A 21,031-nucleotide genomic window follows, 5' to 3' on the forward strand; every position below is an offset into this window, starting at 1 on the left:
TTTTAATGAAATCTATAATATCTACAAAATATATCACATGTCACTTATTAGATATGTAAAATTAATATTTAAATCAAATAGAGAGATATAATTTAGAGTTAGGCCAACAATTTGTTTTTATATTTTTTTTTATTATACTCATTACTGATATGGACTTAGAGAAAAATTTATATATTAATATTGTCACATCAAAAGAAATCTGATGTAATATATCTAACAAATACTCTTCCTCTTTCTTATTATCATACTTGCAATTTATTTTTTTATTACATTTTTTTAATATAATATTTGGTAGAACTATTCATATGTCATAAGTTACAAATTACAATACAATAAATATCATTTATCAGTTATTCGACATTCATTGTTACTCCATCATTATTGATAACGGTTCTTCCTCCATCATTAATGATATAACTGTTCTTCTTTCTATGGTTTTAACTATCAATTAATATATTGCGTCATTTTAAAGGTTTCTCCATCTCTTCCTTCATCATTACATGTTTTTAAACTTTTTTCTTTTAGATAAAAATTTATTAAAATAGACTATATATATTAAAATAGACTCCCACATAACATCATATATATTAAAATAGACTCCTACATCTTCATCAAATATTGTGCCATCTAAAAGCTCATGTGGCACATCTAAAAGTTATGTCATGAGAAAACATTCTGCATATGTAAGTTTTCACAACTCCACTTTATCAACTCAAAAGAAAATCTCTTTGGAATCCAATTATTTTCAAAGAAGTAGATATAGTTGGAAAATTCTTTTTTTTTACACAACTTTTGAATGAGTGGTATTTTGTAACATATTATACCTATTTGCTCATTTTTCTCAAAATCTTGATTGTTCTTAGTTAGAGTATTGTTTTTGCAGACATATTTTAACTCATTTATGACATGAAAGTGTATTGGCTCCTCAAAAGACAAAGAAGATTGTCCACGTTCAGCTTTATATGAGTGTTAGTATTGTGTATTCGAGAGAAAACTATGTACCATTTATATTAAAAAAGTATTTGTGGTTTTTTTACGGAGATGTTTTATATTGTCAATTTTTTTTAAAATACTACCAATTTTAAGTTTCTACATATGTTTTACCTTTACTCAACCGTACATACGAGTTGTTTGTGAAAATTCTCAAATCATGTTGTATAGAAGTCTCATACTTAAAATATTGGAATTTATATTTTTTACTTTTTTTACATGATTGTAATGAAATGAATAATAAATGACAAACTCATTTTTATAATTTTCTAACAATATTTTGACAATAAATTTAGATTTGACAACAAACAAAGAGCATGATTAATTTGATTTTGTGGTAGATAATTACATATATTAATATTTATTAAAATACTTTTAAGACTTTTAACACTAAATATAATTTATGAATTTTATTTGTAGGATGATCTTCACTATGCAAAACATTTTACATATTTTCAAATGTGTATTTGCCAACTCATATATAATAATTACTCAAATAAATTCACTTGAAAAAAATACTCTACAAACTAAATAAGTAGATTATATTATTTTTTGAAATATTAAAATCTTATTCACAACTACTAATATAATGAAATATACATATTCCGCGCAACGCGCGGGTTATATTCTAGTTATAGCTAGTTTTAAGAGAAATGAAGAGAGTTAGAGGGGGGATATGTAAATAAATGAAGGGAAAAAAAATTCCAAATAAGATATATGTTAAGAAAATAAAGAGGAAAAGATTTTAAGTTGTTTCAAAGAGATAGATTAAAAATTACTTAAGTGCAAAGAAAAATAAAATTAAGGGCGTAGAGAAAAAAATAAGAGAAAAGACGATAGAATGTTAAAATATTTATTAAATTGAAATATATTCTTTTTAATGTATTCGACATATGTATAATTAAAAGAAAATATGAATATAAATATAATTAAAAAAAAACTAGAAAGACATATAGTAGATTTTTTATTTTTTACTCTTAGCAATGTCATCTATGTTTTAGACTAATCTAACTTGCACCATGTTTGTTATTCAATCCACTCTAAAAATTTCATTTGTCTTTTCTAAGGTGAATAGATTAAAATGAGAAAAGAATTAGAAAGTTGATCTCAACATATCTGTGATTTGTTATATATATATATATGATATTTGATTTATTCATCAATAAACATAATTTTACTTTATTTACTATGATTGCAAAAACCCTTTGCCTATCTGATTAATTATTTGTGGCAACATTAAGATATTCACTTCTCACACTTTATTAGTGTGAATCTCATTTTCTTACGTAGTGAAATTAAAAAAAAGAAAAGAGAGTACAATGTCATTCTCTTAAACAACATAGTTGATATCAATCAAACACACGTACACAATTATAAATGAATAAATAATGTAAAAATAAAATTGGAGTGTAGCAACTCATTTTCTCCTATTATGGTGAGAGATTAATCTGGACAAAACTTATTATTCATTTAAATGAGTTTAAAATATCATAATAAAATCAAAGAGATTAATTATTCGACACACTGAATATTCAAATCTCGAGAAAGAGGATCCCTAATTATTAATAAATCATATTATTTTATTTCATAAATAGTTACTGAAGTATTTCTTAATTACTTCATCAATATTCAAAAGAAATTTGACAGCAATATATATCGTCACTATCATAAATTATACATCTAAATTTTTAAAAATTCATAATTTTTTTTTGGTTGACGTTGATTGTTGAAATTTGAATATTCGTCTTATGTTTTGTCCTTTTATCTTGATTTAGTTTATGTTCTCAAGAGACTTTTGATTTTCTTTATTTTAATCTATTTATCAAAAAAATAATAATGTTTTGTTATTATTTTACTCCAAATAAAGCCAACAAAAAAATAATTGTTTGTTTCTCTATTATAAATAAAGGGCTCAAATACATACCTTATGTTTGCTTCTCTTATGAATTATAGAATTATTATATTATATTATATGTCCAATTAAATTATAGAATTAATATATTTACTTTATATTATTTAATACTTAATTTATAAAAATTGATTATATACTTTTAACATTTTTATATAATTTTAACTTAATTTTATAGAAATTGTTATAAATACTTATTATATAAATGAAAAAAATGTATACAACTATAAATATTTATTCTTTTATAGGAACATATTAGAATTTTTTTATACCATCAAATATTTAATAGTAATTTTGAATAGTTTACTTTTCGTAATATTATATATTAAACAATTAATTTAATCAATTAAAGTAGTTATTATTATTATTATTATTTAATATGATGAAATAGATAAACTATATAACGATATTGTTTACAATAAATTCTAAAGTTAATAAAATATAATTTGTATAGTATTTAGATATTTAATTTCTTACAACTTATTATTTATTTTTAATATATAAAATATATAAATTTTTAATAAAATATAGATAAACTCGTGAAGTAAAAGATTATATTCTCTTGACATCACATGATATCAAACAAACACGCATAAAATAGAAATACAATATTTATGTAGTATTTATTTTTTCAAAAATATTTATTGGGGTATTTCTTAATTTCATCATCAATACTTATGAGAAATTCGACAACAATACATTTGTAGCTTAATTTACATTCTCTGTCATTATCTTCAATTGTGCCCCTAAACTAATAGAAACTAAAGTTATATTTAAAGAAAAAATATTCATAAATCCAAATTTTAACAGTGAAACATCCTTAAAATTATAGGTTAGACAAATTTTATCTTCAATTTGTTTATCATTCATTGTAACTCTTAATATAGATATTCAATTTCCTAAGCTTTTAAGGTGTGAAGACACACAAATTGATTAGGTTTACATACATAAAATCTTCTAAAGACATGTCTTCATAAATTAAAAAAATTAGTCATTAATATTTATTATCAATAGGTTATGTTTTTATTTTATTTTTTCAAAATAATTGTTGAATATTTCTCAATGTCATCAATATATTTATATCTCACCTCTAAACTTTTTTAGAAACTAAATTTATATTTGAAGAAAATAATCTTCAGAAATCCAAAATTTAATGAGCAAATCAATATTCTGATCCTTGAAATAATAGGGTCAACCAATTTGATCATTTAAATTTATGAAATGACAAATTAATATTTAAAATTAAAAGTTGTCAATCAATTCCATCATCTAACAATATCACAAATAATAAGTTGACATATTAAATACGATTTTCTTTTAAAATTTTAGCGTTTACAACTTCATTTATAATTCATCTTTTATTAAAAAATTCTAAATTTTTATATAAAATATTTTTAAAATCTTATAAATATATCAATAAAAAATCATTGAAAAATTTGAATAATACACATTAATTGACTTAAAAACAATGATCAAATTTATTAATAGAAAATATTTTATAGACAATTATTTGACAAAAAATATAAAAAGACTAAAAATAAAATATAAAATATATTTATAGGGACAAAAACTTATTTAACTTTAATTTAAATAACTAATTCACATTTCATAAAATTTAGAAAACTAAATTACTCAACAACTGTAATTTAAAAAACTACAATGATTATAAACTAGGTTTAGGAAAGAACACATGGTTATTTAAACTAGTGGTGCATGTTATCAACCGTACAACAAGAGGACAATACATAGATGCATTAATTGAGAGAGGAAGGGCCAAAAAGAGAAAACACAACCAAACATGTCTCAATCCATGTGGATTAGATTAGATCAAATCAAAATCAGATCTATTTTCTTTGTCTCTCTCTCTTTTAATAAATAATTAAAATTCCACTTTTAGATTTTTCCAACAATTCATTTTAAAAATAAAATAATCAATACCCTCCAATTTAAATATAAAATATTATAAATTTATAATTGTATTGTTTTTTTTTCTTTAGTCAACAGATAAAATGATATTTTTGACTGTAAAATATATAAATCAAAATAAATATAAGAAATCATAAGTTAATTCTAATTTAGATAACAATATTTAATTATTTAATTTTTATTTTATAATTTACTATGCCTCTAAATTCCTCTCTCTCTTGAATACCCTTCACAACAATAATTTTCAATTTTCACAGAATCCAATGTCACAATTCATCAATCCAATGGTCCATAACTGCAGCCATAGATTATAATTCTGCACCTTATTGTATAATATAATATTCTCACACTTTATTTTATATTTTCCTTTTTCTTTTGTTATCACTTTCTCTCTATGAATACCCTTTGAACTCTTCTTTCTTCTTCTCTCTCTATCCTTTTGTTTCTTTGAGACACCCAAAATTTTCTTTGCTCCATTTTTGTTCCTCTTCTCCTCTCAGAGGAATCTCTGAGACAGCTTAGCTCAGGTACTCTCTCTATTAAATCATCAATTTTTAAGGGTTTCGTTTTTGAAGACATTTAGAAACTGACCTTAAGGTGTTTGATTTTATTCCTCTATGAACAAAAACTCAAATTTTAAACCCTTTTTGGATTTCACCATGTGATAAACAAATTTGAAGAAAAAGGGCTGGTTTTAAGCCTCAAAAATCTTTTTTTTTTATCTCTTCAATTGTTTGTTGGATAAAAAAAAAATTAAACTTTGAGCAAATTGGTTTTTAGTTTCTTTGTTTTGTTGGTTCATGGTTTCATTAGATTTGGTTCAATTTTTTTAGATTTGGGTTAATTTTCATCAACCAAAAAACCAATTGTGAAAAAATGATTAACTTTTTTGTGTGTTTTCTATTTTTTGTTGTAGCAGGTGATCTTTGTTAAGATCTGTGATTTTCAGGTGTGAAAATTGAGGCAAAAATGAATCACTGTGGTTACCAGCAGATGAACACCTTGAGAAGCTGTGAAGAGATGAAGATGGAATCTGTGGTTTGCCCTAAACCTCGTAGATTTGGTCTGATGAACCATTCATCTATTAACAACAATCATATCAGACCCTTTAGGCCACAATTTATCAAGTATTTGCCCTAACTTTAATTATGTTTTTTGTCAATTATTTTCAATCAATGTATTTTATTATTTTGTAAAAATTCTGACTTTTTAATTTGTTTGTATAAAATAATCAGCTACCAATCAGAGTTTGAAGATTCAGGAGTTAGAGAAGATCTTCTAGATATCATTCTCCCCAAGGTTGTTTCCTATCTCAAATCTTAAATTTTCATTTAAAAAAGGTAATTTTTTCCTTGTAAACAAATTATTAATTTCAAGTGATTTTTCAAAATGTTTCAAATCAATTACCAAGTTTTGGTGATTATGGATGAACAATTAATATGGAATTGTGAACATAACATCTATGTCTATGAAGCTCAAACACACAACAGTGAGACGTAGACACTGAGAATACTTTAAAAAATTGAATGTAACTAACATGTGTTGGACACTGGACATATTTTCAATTTGAAATGTCGGATCTACACAGATCAATATCACCAAGCTTCAAAGTTGTTGTTAATTGTTGATTGAAATTAAAATATGATATATAATCTAACAATAATTTGTTTCAATTTGTTTTTGCAGGGAAGTTGCTATAGTGATAGATTTGGAGATCAAATTGTATCATCACCACCACCATTTTTTTGTGGATCTCCACCTAGTAGGGCTTCAAACCCTGTGATCCAAGATGAGCAGTTTGGTAATAGCAATGGTCATGGAAATTTTAGTCCATTTTCCATGGCACCCTCTTCACCATCTTCCTCAGCTAGAGGTTGTGTTCCAATGAAATTTGGTCACACACAAGCTGCAGTTAGGATTGAAGGTTTTGATTGTCTCAATAGGGATAGGAGCAATTGCAGTATTTCAGCTTTTGCATAATTCATTTCCAACAAAGAAAAAGAAAAAGGGTTGAAGAAAAATCATCAAGAATTCTAAAGCAAGTGGAGATTTTTGGTGGCAAAGGAACTAATCTTAATTCAAAGTTTAATGTATTATATGTATATAAAAAGTGGTATGTGGAAAAATTGTTCATGAGTTAAGTTAAGGTGTCATGTATAATTGAGATGGTGAGAATTTTTATTTTATTTTTTTCATTTTGAAGAATAAAAAGAGGACATGTTATTAGGTCGGAAGAAAAGGGCAAGCTAAAGTTTTGTTCTTTTCTTTTTTTTTCTTGTTAGGTTTTATAAAAGGGTTATTTAGAATGAAACTTTGATCTTAGTTTCATTAAGAAAGAGTTTGTAACTATGATGTATTTGATACTCAGCATATCCTCCCTTTGTAATTGTGATTTGGAGGAAAATGAGGGTTAATATTTGAAATCTTGTAAAATATAATTTTTTGTGGGTGCCCTCTTTGTAGGTGTCACCTATTTGATAATATCAAAGAGATCTTGTTTATACTTTTATTTTATATTTTATATCTATATAATTATATATGCAGTGTATGCTACTGATTTTTTGTGGGTGCCATCTTTGTAAGTGTCACCTATTTGATAATATCAAAGAGATATTGTGTTTATACTTTAATTTAATATTCTAAAGTCAAAAGACAAGTTTGAATATAATTATTTATTTGTACAACTACAACTAATAACGTGTAGTCTCATGAGTATAAAGAAATAATAAAAATTTGGTACTACTGTTTGAGAATATTAGGAAGCTTCATAGTGCATGCTATGGTCAGATTTGGTTGGCTTTTAACTTGTATTATTTAATCAATTAATTGTTCTTTTTTTTAATTAATTGGATAGATACTAGATTTGAGGGTGAGTGTTTTTTTCTCTTACTATATTGTTGAATGGAAAGGGTGTTTATTTGTGGAATGGTGTGAAAGGGTGGTGGATGGAAGATGTTAATTGAGTTTGAGCTAATATGAGATGTGGATAGGTGGATTGAGAAGTTAGATATAAATATATATATATATAGAGAGAGAGAGGATAAACGTGTGTTTGTTATTTTGTTGAGATGGAAAGTGGTTAAGGCGGTGGCAATATGTAGTGGTATTAATTTGTTTGGTTGTTGATGGTTGATATGACACACCAATATCTATGCTCCAATTAAGTTTTAATATTCACAGTTAGGGTTTAATTTGGTAAAAAGATATATTTATAAGGGATAATTTATAGTATTTAAATTAATAGTTTTGTTTTGATAATAATTTTTTCTGACGATTTTATAATTTTTGTGTAAGTTATTTAAAATAGTTTTTGAGTTTATAAATTTATTTTTTATCTTTATTGTTTTAATTGAAATTTTTTAAAATATTAATTAGAAATATATTGTTTATGTTATCTTCATTTGTTACAACAATTTGATTGGAGGGTTGTTCTCTGGCTAATGTATATGAAAAAATATATATTAAGAGAGATTAATATTTTAAATACATCTTAGTTATTTCGAGAGATTAGTCTTTATAATTATGCATGAAGAATATATATATATATATATATATATATATATATATATTATAATGTATTATTTAAAATAGTTTTTGAGTTTATAAATTTATTTTTTATCTTTATTGTTTTAATTGAAATTTTTTAAAATATTAATTAGAAATATATTGTTTATGTTATCTTCATTTGTTACAACAATTTGATTGGAGGGTTGTTCTCTGGCTAATGTATATGAAAAAATATATATTAAGAGAGATTAATATTTTAAATACATCTTAGTTATTTCGAGAGATTAGTCTTTATAATTATGCATGAAGAATATATATATATATATATATATATATATATATATTATAATGTATGAAAACGAAAAAAAGAAATTTTCTATTTATTTGATTTATGATCGAATTGTGAGAGTTAAAATTGTAGTCGGAGGAAGAGAATAGAATGATAACAAGATTATGATTTGATTTCCCTTATTAATAATATTTATTATTAATATTGATTGTTGCAAAAAAAAATATTGAAATTAAGAAAGTTGATAGTATTATTAAATTTGTTGATAATTGATTTTGTTTTTATAATTTTATCTTTCAATAGAGAAAGTTAGCTAATATTTTTAGTATACTATTTATTATTGATTGAATTAAAAAAATATAAATTAATTAAGAGTATGTTAGTAAATAAATAACAAATACAATTAAATATTCAAAAAAAAAAAATACTTATAAAAAAAGGAGAAAGAAATTTCTAAGTTTAGCAAAACTTGAGAAGTTGCGTGGGGCTTTCTCCTTCACAAATAAGGTGGGTGATTGGCTTGTACTACTAATGGCTAAAACAATTTGCAAGAAGTCCTATTTTGCTTGCATATGTGGTAGCTAGGGAGAAGAAATTTTAATGAAAAGGACCACACCTAAGGAAAATTTGCATTGGAACAATGAATTTGAATAATCAACTTTCCTTCATGGGAATATGTCATTGTCATCTTATTGGAAAGGATGGACATAGTCTTGTGTCCTATTAGTGATGTATGAGGATAGGAGAAAGAGGAGAAAAAAGGAATGTGTCCTATTAGTGATGTATGAGGATAGGAGAAAGAGGAGAAAAAAGGAATAGAAAGAACAAAAAAATAAAGAAAGATTATGACATTTAAAAAAGAAAAATAAGATAACCATAAAAGGTGGCTATTTTCTCGTGGAAGATGTTTAATGATAGGTAGTCGACAAAGTTTAATTTAGTTTGACATGATGTGTGTTTGTTGAGTCTTAGATGTGCTTTGGTGGTTGTGGTATTGTGGAATCGTCACAACATTTATTTGTAGGTTGTCCCTTTTTTAGGAAAGTGTGATTGATTGTTTTGCAGTGGTTCCACGTTTACGCATCGTTTCTTAACCAGATTACTTTTCATGCTCATTTTTTCTCTAGCTTTTTGCGCAGGGATAAAAGGCTTTGAGATGGTGGTTAGCTTGTGTTTGGACTCTTTGGCGTGCTAGAAATCTTAGCGTGTTCAAGCAACAAGACCGTGTGAAGAACACTCTTATAGATGAGATTAAATTGTTGTCTTATAATGACTTCATTACAAAGTTAAAGGTTGTCCGGTGAATTTAAATCAGTTGTGGTTCAATTCCCTTTGTTTAGGGGTTGTCATTTATGAGTAATTTTAACCATATTTGTTAGGCGTCTAAGAAAGTTTTATATTGGCCCGTGTTTAAGGGTTGCGATTTTATTTTGGTTTGTAATTTTGTTTGGTGGTTGATCATTATATGTTGGTTTTCTATTTGAGTCACTCTATGTGATCCAGATAATTTATTTTATTATATTTTGACTTTTAAAATAACGAGTATTTCTTCTTTCACCTCAATATTTTCAAATACACAAATATATGTCGAAATTGATTAATTCGAACTTGTAAATTATACATTTGAATTAACTAATTCAAACAAAAATTGAGAACTTTTGAGAAAACTTGAGATTGAAAAATGAATTTTTCAAAATGAAAAGTCTTTACTTAAAAAATCTCCTAAAATATTGCATTTTTCAAATTGAAAAAAAGAACATTGTCCAAGCATTACTTTCTAATTCATTTTTCACTTGTAGAGAGTCAAAATCAGGAAGAGAAAATACTTTGGAGGAATTGTTGGACTATTTGATTCATGTAATAAAGTAATATTTTATTTTGTTTATTATATTCAAATATTAATACAAAAATAGTATCATAATAATAATAAAGTATTATTTTTTTGGTACAAATAAAGTATCATTTTAACCATTGTTTATGTATAAATATTTAAAAATAAAAATATTAAAACTAAATTAGTATTTATAAGGCTTAATTAGACTTTAAATTGCTTGGTTGCAATCTATAGGATGGAACTAATAGTGAAAATCTTAAATACTTTGCTTGTATTTTACAAATTTAAACCTCAATTTGAAAACAAAAAAAATATCAATGTTCCATAGTCAAAATTGGTTATCTTGTAAAATTATTACTAGACTAAACATAATTTATAGTAAAATCAAATGACAATATTTACATAAATGAATGTGTATTTTTATACAATATATACATATGTAAAATTATGAACAATTCAACAATAAAAATATAACAAGCCTAATACTTTACAACTATTGTATCCATAATCAAGTCAATTCTGGAGCTGCTATATACACCTGAAATTAAAGTTTGTGAATAAAGTTTAAAGATTAATTACTATAGATATTCATAGATACCAAATTGTTAATATCGTCACTTGAAAATTTTAAAATTTAAAATTTCAACATTCTGATCTTAATCAATGATTAAAATTACTAACTCTAATGACTATAAATTACACAAAATTCATTTCCAAATAAATTATCCAAAAAGAAACATTGAAATTGTCAAAAGATGTAAAAACATGTAATTTATAACCAAACAATTAATAAAACCATTGTAACAAACATAAGTTACATTATAAAGTTGAGTCCTTCTAAAGGAGAAAATATGTGAGTTTTGAAATGTATAATTTGGTAAAAAAAATAAATAAATTAAAAATACCCTTTTCAATGTGAAGCTATATCAAAGTTTGTTAACTAGGGAAAATGGTGAAAGATCTAATAATATAAGGACTATTTAATTATCTGAGTTGTCTAATGATTTGTACTTACATTGAGAATGAAAATTTTAAAAAAAATCACTCTAGGAAGTGTGACTTAATCTTCAAGCTTCTCGGAATTTTTTAAATCCTTAAGTAATTGTAGTCGCTCGATTTCTTCGTCTTTTGTCGAAATTGTATCTTTGAGAGAAGCGACCTATAATGTCAGATAAAAAATATAAATAAATTAATATTATACAAATATTCCATTTATTATAAGAAACATTTTAAGAATAGTAATCGATATATAAGAAAATTAGACCTAATACATTTCTAATAAAAAAAATTCCAATTTAGGAACAATTCATCATGCAAAATAATTCCTAAAGTAATAACATGATCTTAAATGAAAAATTTTGTCATATGTTTTTCTTGTAAGATTTCAAATAATCTAAAACCAAAGGTGTTACGAGCAATCAACAATCAAATGATGAAAAGAAAGGTAGATAGATACCAAATTAATTGAAATGCATGTAACATAATTAAGTTAATAAGTTAAGAACCTGTTCCATTAATTCTCTAACATCTCTTCCTTCTTTAGTACTTTTTGCAACTCCTAACTCAACTCCAGAAACCCTTTCAGCAAACTTCAATGTACTCACAGATTCAGAATAAGACTTTATGTCTGAATTAATTTGGACCAACATAAGTGTCTTTGCATGACCACCTGTGTAGTAAAATCATATGAAATGTTTAGCTAATCATAAAAAACTAAGGATATGGAAGGCACTTTCAAAATCTATTTTCTACTGGCATAAGCATTTCTAATAATGTTTGAAAAAACTTATGGAATCAGCTTATGATTCAAAATCCATTTTCTAATAGCATAAGCACTTATAAGACTGATTGAGAAAGCTTATGAAATCGTAATATGTTTCAAAATCCATTTTTTAATGGCATAAGCACTTGCGAGACGGTTTGAGAAAACTTATGTAAACAGTATATGACATGTTCATAAAAATATATGACATATACATAAACTGTTTTTTGATAATTTTTATAAGTTCTCTAGGTCAACTTATGAAAATAACTTATAGTTTATATGAAAACAAATTGAATTTATTTTATCATTTGTTTTAGAATTAACTTATACATAAACACTTATATGATGAACACTTTAATTAAACAATGATTTTACCTAGAGAGCTTTGCAAAAGTTGTGTGAGCTTGCTATTTCTATATGGTATATGAGCACTCTTTTGAGCAAGAGCAAAAATGACATCTCCAAGAGCAGATAATGATTTGTTAATATGTTGTGCTTCCTTTAGTCTATCTCCGGTTACTTCCGAGCGATCTATCCTTTCACTTCCGGCCAAATCTACCAAATGAAGATTACCTTGGAGAGAAGAACCAGACTTCTTATCCGCACCACGAACATGAATCGAAACAACACTGTTTAAGAAAGTTCAATAAACTTCTTCATACTAAAAACATTTTAAATGTTCTTAGAATTTAAGTTCGAGGCCTAACTCATAAAACATAATTTGTAAAGTGAAGATTCTTGGAACCTTATAAACAGAACCTATGAAATTTGAAGCATGGACTAATTCGAGGGGAATGCAAATGGATCTCAAAAAATAAGTTTATTGAACTTCGTCATACTAAAAACTTCAAATATTAGAATTTAGGGTTGAGGCCTAACTCATCCCTAAAAAATGACTTGTAAGGTGATGACCTTTCAAACCTTACAAACACTATCTAGGACATTTGAAACTTGGACTAATGCAAGGGAAAGTAATGGATATCGACAAATAAGTTCATTGAACTTTGTCATACAAAAAATTGTAAATGTTAGAATTTAGGCGTGAGGCCTAATTCGTCTCTAATAAACGACTCTTATAGTGAAAACTACCAGAATCTTATAAGCACTACAAAAGAAAAAAGACAAACCTATGCGAACGACTACTTCTTTCATTCATAGCAGTTGAACCTTTTGCTCTATTTTTCAAACCAATGTCCATTAGCTTTATGACATCAGCAGTTGATTTCACAGGGAGCATGCTAGCATCAGGTACTGCTAAACCATTTGGTTGAGAGTTATTCAATATCCCAAGTGTGTGCAAATCAAGGAAATCAAATAACATAAACTTTGACACATTAATTTCATGCAAAAAAGTATCATAAAGAAGAAACTTAAACTACAAGAAAGAAAGCCCAGTCCATAAGGCTTGACTCAACTAGCAATGTGTTGATATTGTTAAGATAAACATTTTTTATGATGACCCGGATTCAAATCCAAATCCAAGACCTCCACTTTACGTGTGTGAGTTTACTGGTGATGTTTGCACATTCGTCTATAGACGAAAAAAGTAAGTCTATGTAGATAATGAAAAAAAAAAGGATATTTTTTGACAGATGAATCAGTCGATAACAAATCTCGAACTTGTTCATTATATATCTCAATTACTTGAACTCCAATTTCATAAACTATAGTGCTTTGTCTACTTGAAGATATGTTGAAGAGGTCATTTAAAGCTCTATAGTTAACGCCAACACTTTCATTGCTTGCACCATTTGGACCACTCTAAAGAAAAAAAATAAAGAAAACATTTTATAGAATGAATGATCATAAGATAAAAATTAGTACATACACATAAAGTTACATTACATACCATTGTGTATGTTTTTCCTGAACCTGTTTGACCATAGGCAAATATACATACATTATAACCATCAAGTACTGATCTTATAAAGGCTTGTATGTCAGCATACACCTCAGCTGCATCATTCAAAGAAGTAACAATTAGTACAACATATGAGAATCGAGTCTCTTTGGATTAACTTATTTAAGCTCGTATACTAATCTAAGCGCTTATGAAACTGTTTGAACAGAAACAACTTATGACATGTTAATAAATTGTTATGCTATAGTACTTAATTAAATTCTTTATCCGAACAGGACTATTATGATGCAAAAAGTCGATCAATTAAAAATCATTTATAACGATAAAAAGGGTGATAATATATAAATAAATTAATAAATCAACCTTGAGTTGAGAGAGGACCAAATATCTTATTAAACTTAAATGTTCTAAGTGCTTCTTTCCCTTGTTTTGATGGATTTGCAACAACCATATCAGATTCACCAATGTGTTCAACAATAGATTGTTTTTCTTTTTGTCCTGGAAGAAATGGCCTAATTCGACAATAAACTCGAATATTTCCTGCATCAAACAAAATATTTATGAGAATTCTTAACACATATCAACATGAATCATGAATTATATATGAACAAATAATGTCACCTTTTAATTCTTGAACTTCATTAAATAATTTTCGATTTTCTGTAAGAACTATTTGATAATTCTCAGCTGCACTCACTAGTTGTTTAAGATTTACACCTGAAAAATATTAACCACAATGATAAGAGATTATTTTAACCATAATTCTACTAAAAAAATTAAAAAACAAAGAAAATTTATAGAAAGAAAAAGTTGAAATAGCGACAGAAATTTAAAGACAGAAAAAAATGAACAATATTTTTTTTTCTGTCGGTATTTCAACTTTTTTTAGTATAACAAGACCTACCTAAACGATTGCATTCCTCTGAGTAAATCATTTTCTCTTTCACAACATCTTGTTTAATAGATTCCCAAGACAATTTCAATTTCTGAATGAAAATTCATTAGAAAACATTAATATTTTACATTATAATAATATAATGGACATGACCAATATATAAGTTTACCTGTATGGAATTAAACTGAAAAATCATAGCTTTATGCATAAGGTTTTGTTTCATGTTCAACTTCTGATATTTTAACTCAAAAGAGGCTTCACTCTCTTTAAATTTATTTCTTAACTTTTCCAATAGATTCTCATATTCTTGTGACTTTTGATTCATTTCTTCTTTAGCATCCTTAACTTTTGATTCCAATTGTGAGCATTGCACTTCATAACTTCTTTTCATTGTTTCTGATTCTTGCATCAAAGTTGAAATTTCCATATTTTTTTTTTCAACTTCTTTAACCAATCGAGTAACTTCTTCATCAATTTTTCTCTTTTCCTTTTCTTGTATTGCGTCGTTCGTGTTCTTTTCTTGCTTCAATGTTAAAATTTCCATATTTTTTTCTTCTACTTCTTTAATTAATCTAGTAACTTCTTCGTCAATTTTTCTTTTTTCCTTCTCTTGGATTGCATCGTTTGTGTTCTTTTCTTGCTTCAATGTTGAAATTTCAATATTTTTATCTTCAACCTCTTTAATCAATCTAGTAATTTCTTCATCAATTTTTCTCTTTTCCTTCTCTTGTATTACGTTGTTCGTCTTTTGTTCTTGTTTCAATGTTGAAATTTCCATATTTTTATCTGCCACCTCTTTAATCAGTCTAATTACTTCTTCATCAAGTTTTCCCTTCTCTTGCATTGCGTTTGTCTTCTTTTCTTGCTTCAATGTTGAAATTTCCATATTTTTGTCCTCAACCTCTTTAGTCAGTCTAATTACTTCTTCATCAAATTTTCTCTTCTCTTGCATTTCGTTCGCTTTCTTTTCTTGCTTCAATGTTGAAATTTCCTTATTTTTGTCATCAACCTCTTTAGTCAGTCTAGTTACTTCTTCGTCAAGTTTTCCCTTCTTTTGCATTTCGCTCATCTTCTTTTCTTGCTTCAATGTTGAAATTTCTTTATTTTTGTCCTCGACCTCTTTAGTCAGTCTAGTTACTTCTTCATCAAGTTTTCCCTTCTTTTGCATTTCATTCGTCTTCTTTTCTTGCTTCAATGTTGAAATTTCTTTATTTTTGTCCTCGACCTCTTTAGTTAGTCTAGTTACTTCTTCATTAAGTTTTCCCTTCTCTTGCATTTCGTTAGTCTTCTTTTCTTGCTTCAATGTTGAAATTTCCATATTTCTTTCCTCAACCTCTTTAATCAATCTAGTTACTTCTTCATCAAGTTTTCCCTTCTCTTGCATTGCATTTGTCTTCTTTTCTTGCTTTAATGTTGAAATTTCGATATTTTTTTCCTCCACCTCTTTAATCAACCTAATAACTTCTTCTTCAAGTTTTCTCTTTTCCTCCTCATTAATCTTTTTGGCGTGTAATGTGTCGTCAGTCTTCTTTTCTCCTTTTATGATCTTCTCAATCGGTTTCAAGTCATCTCCCTTCTTTTCTTCTTGTTTAATATTCTCATTCTGCATTAAGGTGCCAAAGATCTCATGAATATATATCTCCAGAAGAAACAAAATCTGAATAATACATAAATATAAATTTTAATTGAAAAAGAAAATAAAGAAACTAAAGTTTATATAGACATGGGAGAAAATATTTGTATAAATAACATTTTTTATGTAGCTCTAAAACACCAAAATTTCAAGAAAGTAAAAGTGTATGTGTATTACTATATTACTTGCAAAGCAAGAAAGCATTACCTTCAACCGTTGATGTTGGCCTGTAAGAACAATCTGTTACAAAAAGTTTCTTATGATAAATACAAGTTTTTTTATAGCAACATGCATAGTTTGATGAAATTTGAAATGAACTATACACTATTTTTTTTATACCTTACTCACCTCTTTAGTTCCTGATGCAAGAGTCTCAAGTACTCTTATTCTTGATTGATATTTTTCTTCACGAGTCTTAAAAATATTATTTTGCTGAAGTAAAATGGTAAGACAATAATGTCAAAAACAAAATATTGAGAAAAATCAAGGTAACTTTGAAAACAATGTAATTGACATACTGTTCTTAAATGTTCTTGTTGTGTTGAAATACGCCGCTCAATCTCTTGGACAACTTTTCTTAACAAGCAAGCCACACGCTAAGACCAAAAAAAAAAATTTGTTAGAATGTACACTTAAAAACGTTTTACACAAATATGTGTTAGAGATTTTCATGCACTTTTAATTGCAGTCAGAAAGCGCAATTGTAGATAGATGCAACCGCAATTTAAAACTAGAATTATAAAAATGATATCCTATTATAACATAAATCAAGCACGTGTTTTTTCTAGATGCATTTATGATATATGATTTATATAGATATGTAACATAAAAGCAATTCAAGACTAGTTAATTTATCAACCCTAAAGTTTTCCGGCGGTGTCTCCTTCTCATCCTTTTGTTCCTTTCTTCATTTCTTCACCCGAGATGGGTGATTTAGGACCAATTTTTATTTGAAATCACCCATCTAATTTGTTTTTTTTTCTTCTTCTTTTTTATCTAAATAAGTGATTTGCACATTTTTTTTTTGTGATTTCGTTGTCTTAGTGCTTTGTTGTTTTTGTTCGTCGTCTTAATGTGACATTGGTTTTGATTTCCGACTTGCTACAATGTTTGTTTTGTTCATATTGACATATCAACTTCGATCTAGTATATAGCGCAAATTCAATCAATGATTTTGACATTTTCAACATTATAGATCTAGAGGCATGAGCATTCTAGATACTTCAAATTTGTCATATTTGTAGATTTTGTCACATTCGTTGACATTTTGTTGTTTCATGCTATCAACTTGGACGTTGTGAGTTTGTTCGCAGATCCATTATATTGTTCTCAATCGATGTAATCTCTATCAATTTGAATGAATAAATGCTATTTTTTTTAATTAAGAAAAAGGACTAGTTAATCTATCATACCTGAGGTATTTCTCCATTTCTTCTTTCAACACTTTCTTCTAAAATACCATTCACAACACTCAAAAGTGATTGAGTAGGAGCATTCTGCATTAGTAAATGCTGAAACAAATCAGTGATGCATAGAACTAAAAAAGTATATGAATAAATTATTTGGATATTAAAAGGATTAAAATACTAAGATTTTACATCCAAACAAGATGATTTCATTAGTTCAGAAATTTTGGCAGCAGGAAGATCTGCATAACTTCCATGTTTTTGATGGTTTATTAATGCCCCTGCTGGATCTACAAAACATATATACAAAATGGTTATCATAAAAATTATCAAATTAATAAATTAATAATGTTGACTACAAACTCTTTAACACATATTTTTTAATATACTCTCTTTTATAAGATAAACTTCAAACAAGTTCCAACAACTATCAATGATAGATCTATGTAAATTCCAGTCAATAAAATAATATTTGTTGAAATATGTGTATTAGAGAGTGTGTTGCTAACACTTCTCTTGTCGAATTTGAGTTAGGTTCATCATCATGTTCTAAGTTTAAACCTTTATAAGCATAAACTAATTTTAACTTGTACGATAAACAACTCTTTATTGTACTTTACAGTTCAATTGGCAAATATCTGTATTATTATACTGAAAATCATGTCTTAGATTTGAACTCATAATCTAGTAGTTATGTGTGTGAATTTCTAGTAGTATTTAACATTTTTTCTAAATAAAAAAAAACTCAATTGCTAAATAACTTTTTGTCAAAATAATACTCTATAAAAAAAATTAAATATGTTTTTAGTCGTTAAAAAGTTATCATCTTTACTAATTAATATTATAAGTATTTTACGGTGGATATCATCAAACCCACAACTTTCTTATCACTCGACTCACTAACTCCGTCAATTTTATATCTTCAAATCCATATACATATAAATCACCATACCTGTCATGAGTGGAGTATGCAAAACACGTTGAAACTTTGAATCTGACAAAATCTTCCTTTGAGTTAAGTTAATTCCATTGAAATTGGAATTTGAACTTCCAACATCCCTAGCTTCTGAAGGATGATTGTTAGGTGGTGTATTCATCACTAAGTATTTCCTTATGAGCACTTCAAAACATGGTGATGTGTGGTTTTACACAAATTTCCATTACATTACTTCACCTCCAAGAAACTCTTGAAAAGCTGAAATTAACATCCATTAATATATAATATATCCACCACAAAGCACAAAGTAAGAATGATGCTTTTTTTTACCTCACAAATTATATTACTCTATTTATTTTAAATTAATTTTCGTTTTAATAAAAAAATCTAAATTAACTCGAGTTTAGTAAAGATAAAAAAAAATTTGAATTGATTGTCGCTTTCGCATTTCAATGCAACGTTAGTTATATTTTTTTTTCTATTTTTGTTATCACATAATATTTTTGATTGATATAGTATCATTTATTGACAAATAAATGGGATTAATTTATTTAGATTTTTTGTATTGAATTTCTTCAAATATGCATTTATTGACTTAAAAAAGTTTGTTAAGCATGTGTGCATTTATGATCAGAAGGTCTTCAATTTTCAAAACAAAAAATTGTTGGTAATTTTAAAAATAAATTATAAGAATATAGAGTTAGTTTAGTAAATTTGTTACACGCATTAGTTAATTTATTGAATTTGTTAGTATTTGTGTAAAAAAATTAAATGACAATCACTTTAAAAGGAAAAGAGTCCACAGTAAATGCATCGCCTAAAACCATCATGCTTCAAATTCATGCACATGTAGATAAAATTTAACAACCCTAAGCTTCTTAACAAAAGGTGTAATGTGTTCAAAACTTTAAGCAAAAAAAGAAAAAAAGGAAAGAGAATAATTATGTGCATTATATGTGAAGGAGTTCACAAGCTATAAATTAAATAAATTATCTTTAAAGGGCATGCATGTTTAATGTTTCAAGATCAAATACAAAATACCAACATTTTCAATTCAATTAAGCTTCTTATTGTGTTGTTACTTGAAGAATGAGAATATTAAAATTATTAAAAGAGAAACATGCATGGAGAATGTGAAAAAGTGAAGAAAGAAAAAAAAGGAGAATCCAACCTTGAGAATGTCAACATTCAATCTAATGTTGTTGTTGTGGGGAGGGAGTAAACTCAAATAAAACATCAATTGATTTTTAATTTAATTTTTAAAGTAAATATGGTGTTTAAAAAAATATATAACAATTATGTTGAGAATTTTTTGTTAGGATTTGAGAGAGAGAAAGAGAGATAGAAAAGGGGTTCCGAAAATATAGGAGAGTAACACTCTCTATTTCACAAATATTTTAGTGGAAGAAATAACACAATGAATGAATTTTATTTGCTAAAAAACTTGTTTGGTGGGTGCTTGTCATGTGTCCAATCCTAATGGTGGGTAAAAGAATTCAAAATGTAATTAAGTTAATTTAATTCTTATTTTAGTAGAAAAAATAGTTAAAATATTGAAATTATTTTCCTTTCATGTGATTGTTTATTGTTTAGTAAAATTTACTCATATTTTAGTTTATATAGATTAATTAATTAATTAAAATGTTAACTATTCTTATCTAATAAAAATTAACTTAGTTAATAAGAATTTAATTCACGTCTTGTTAAGATTTGAGTACAAATTTCATAGATGATATAAAAAATGGATAATATAAAAATTTATTTATTTATTAATAATTTTTAAATTAGCAAACAAACATTTTTTGAGTTTTTTATTCAACAAAAAAAAATACTTTTTGAGTATTGAAGATTCAACGTATTCTAGTGAATCTAATATTTAATTCATCTAAAATTTTCTTTTCTATTCACTTTTAAGCGATTATTTACGTTTAATAAATATCCAACTCATCTGATATATAATTCGTTTAAGATTTATCTTATTATTTTCATTTAATAAATAGTTAATAATTATAATAAGATGTCGCAAATTATTAACCATTAAAAAAATATAATTAACTATGAATTTGAACTCTATTAATC

At 26.1% G+C, this 21,031-nt stretch overlaps 2 protein-coding genes and 1 long non-coding RNA gene across 4 annotated transcripts; 2 read left to right on the forward strand and 1 right to left on the reverse strand.

Moving 5' to 3' along the window:
- The first annotated feature begins 5,209 nt into the window (after positions 1-5,209).
- LOC101500405 (uncharacterized) lies at positions 5,210-7,334 on the forward strand. 2 transcript variants are annotated; one of them, XM_004512868.4, is made up of 4 exons: positions 5,210-5,352; positions 5,742-5,952; positions 6,061-6,124; positions 6,512-7,334. In XM_004512868.4, exons 2-4 carry the CDS (start codon positions 5,795-5,797, stop codon positions 6,803-6,805), a joined length of 516 nt encoding a protein of 171 aa, XP_004512925.1. In that variant the 5' UTR covers positions 5,210-5,352; positions 5,742-5,794; the 3' UTR covers positions 6,806-7,334. The 2 variants fall into 2 exon arrangements, with proteins under 2 accessions (XP_004512925.1, XP_004512924.1); XM_004512867.4 differs by having other exon boundaries at positions 5,214-5,352; positions 5,745-5,952.
- Positions 7,335-9,078: 1,744 nt separating this feature from the next.
- Positions 9,079-10,109, forward strand: LOC140919050 (uncharacterized). Its single transcript, XR_012161685.1, has 2 exons — positions 9,079-9,539; positions 9,749-10,109. It is a non-coding gene; the product is annotated as an uncharacterized lncRNA (long non-coding RNA).
- Positions 10,110-10,837: 728 nt separating this feature from the next.
- LOC101500922 (kinesin-like protein KIN-14P) lies at positions 10,838-20,239 on the reverse strand. The gene is made up of 18 exons (XM_027337388.2): positions 20,124-20,239; positions 18,968-19,210; positions 18,208-18,305; positions 18,022-18,105; positions 17,128-17,205; positions 16,958-17,041; positions 16,817-16,849; positions 15,146-16,579; positions 14,986-15,067; positions 14,703-14,798; positions 14,445-14,621; positions 14,070-14,176; positions 13,802-13,981; positions 13,348-13,514; positions 12,596-12,849; positions 11,961-12,124; positions 11,471-11,614; positions 10,838-10,993 (listed from the first exon to the last, which is right to left on the reverse strand). Exons 2-17 carry the CDS (start codon positions 19,110-19,112, stop codon positions 11,516-11,518), a joined length of 3,282 nt encoding a protein of 1,093 aa, XP_027193189.1. The 5' UTR covers positions 19,113-19,210; positions 20,124-20,239; the 3' UTR covers positions 10,838-10,993; positions 11,471-11,515.
- Between the last annotated feature and the right edge of the window lie 792 nt (positions 20,240-21,031).

Source organism: Cicer arietinum, chromosome 8 (genome assembly GCF_000331145.2).
Source record: "Cicer arietinum cultivar CDC Frontier isolate Library 1 chromosome 8, Cicar.CDCFrontier_v2.0, whole genome shotgun sequence".
Lineage (NCBI taxonomy): Eukaryota > Viridiplantae > Streptophyta > Magnoliopsida > Fabales > Fabaceae > Cicer > Cicer arietinum.

Excerpts from the sequence above, each read along its gene's own strand:
- LOC101500405 (XM_004512868.4), top strand. The coding sequence starts at position 5,795 with ATGAATCACTGTGGTTACCAGCAGATGAACACCTTGAGAAGCTGTGAA. Across the intron at positions 5,953-6,060 it reads TTTAGGCCACAATTTATCAA|CTACCAATCAGAGTTTGAAG; the intron begins GTATTTGCCCTA and ends TAAAATAATCAG. Across the intron at positions 6,125-6,511 it reads TAGATATCATTCTCCCCAAG|GGAAGTTGCTATAGTGATAG; the intron begins GTTGTTTCCTAT and ends TTGTTTTTGCAG.
- LOC101500922 (XM_027337388.2), bottom strand. The coding sequence starts at position 19,112 with ATGAATACACCACCTAACAATCATCCTTCAGAAGCTAGGGATGTTGGA. Across the intron at positions 13,982-14,069 it reads CAGGAAAAACATACACAATG|AGTGGTCCAAATGGTGCAAG; the intron begins GTATGTAATGTA and ends TTTTTTCTTTAG. Across the intron at positions 12,125-12,595 it reads ACTTTTGCAAAGCTCTCTAG|GTGGTCATGCAAAGACACTT; the intron begins GTAAAATCATTG and ends TTTACTACACAG.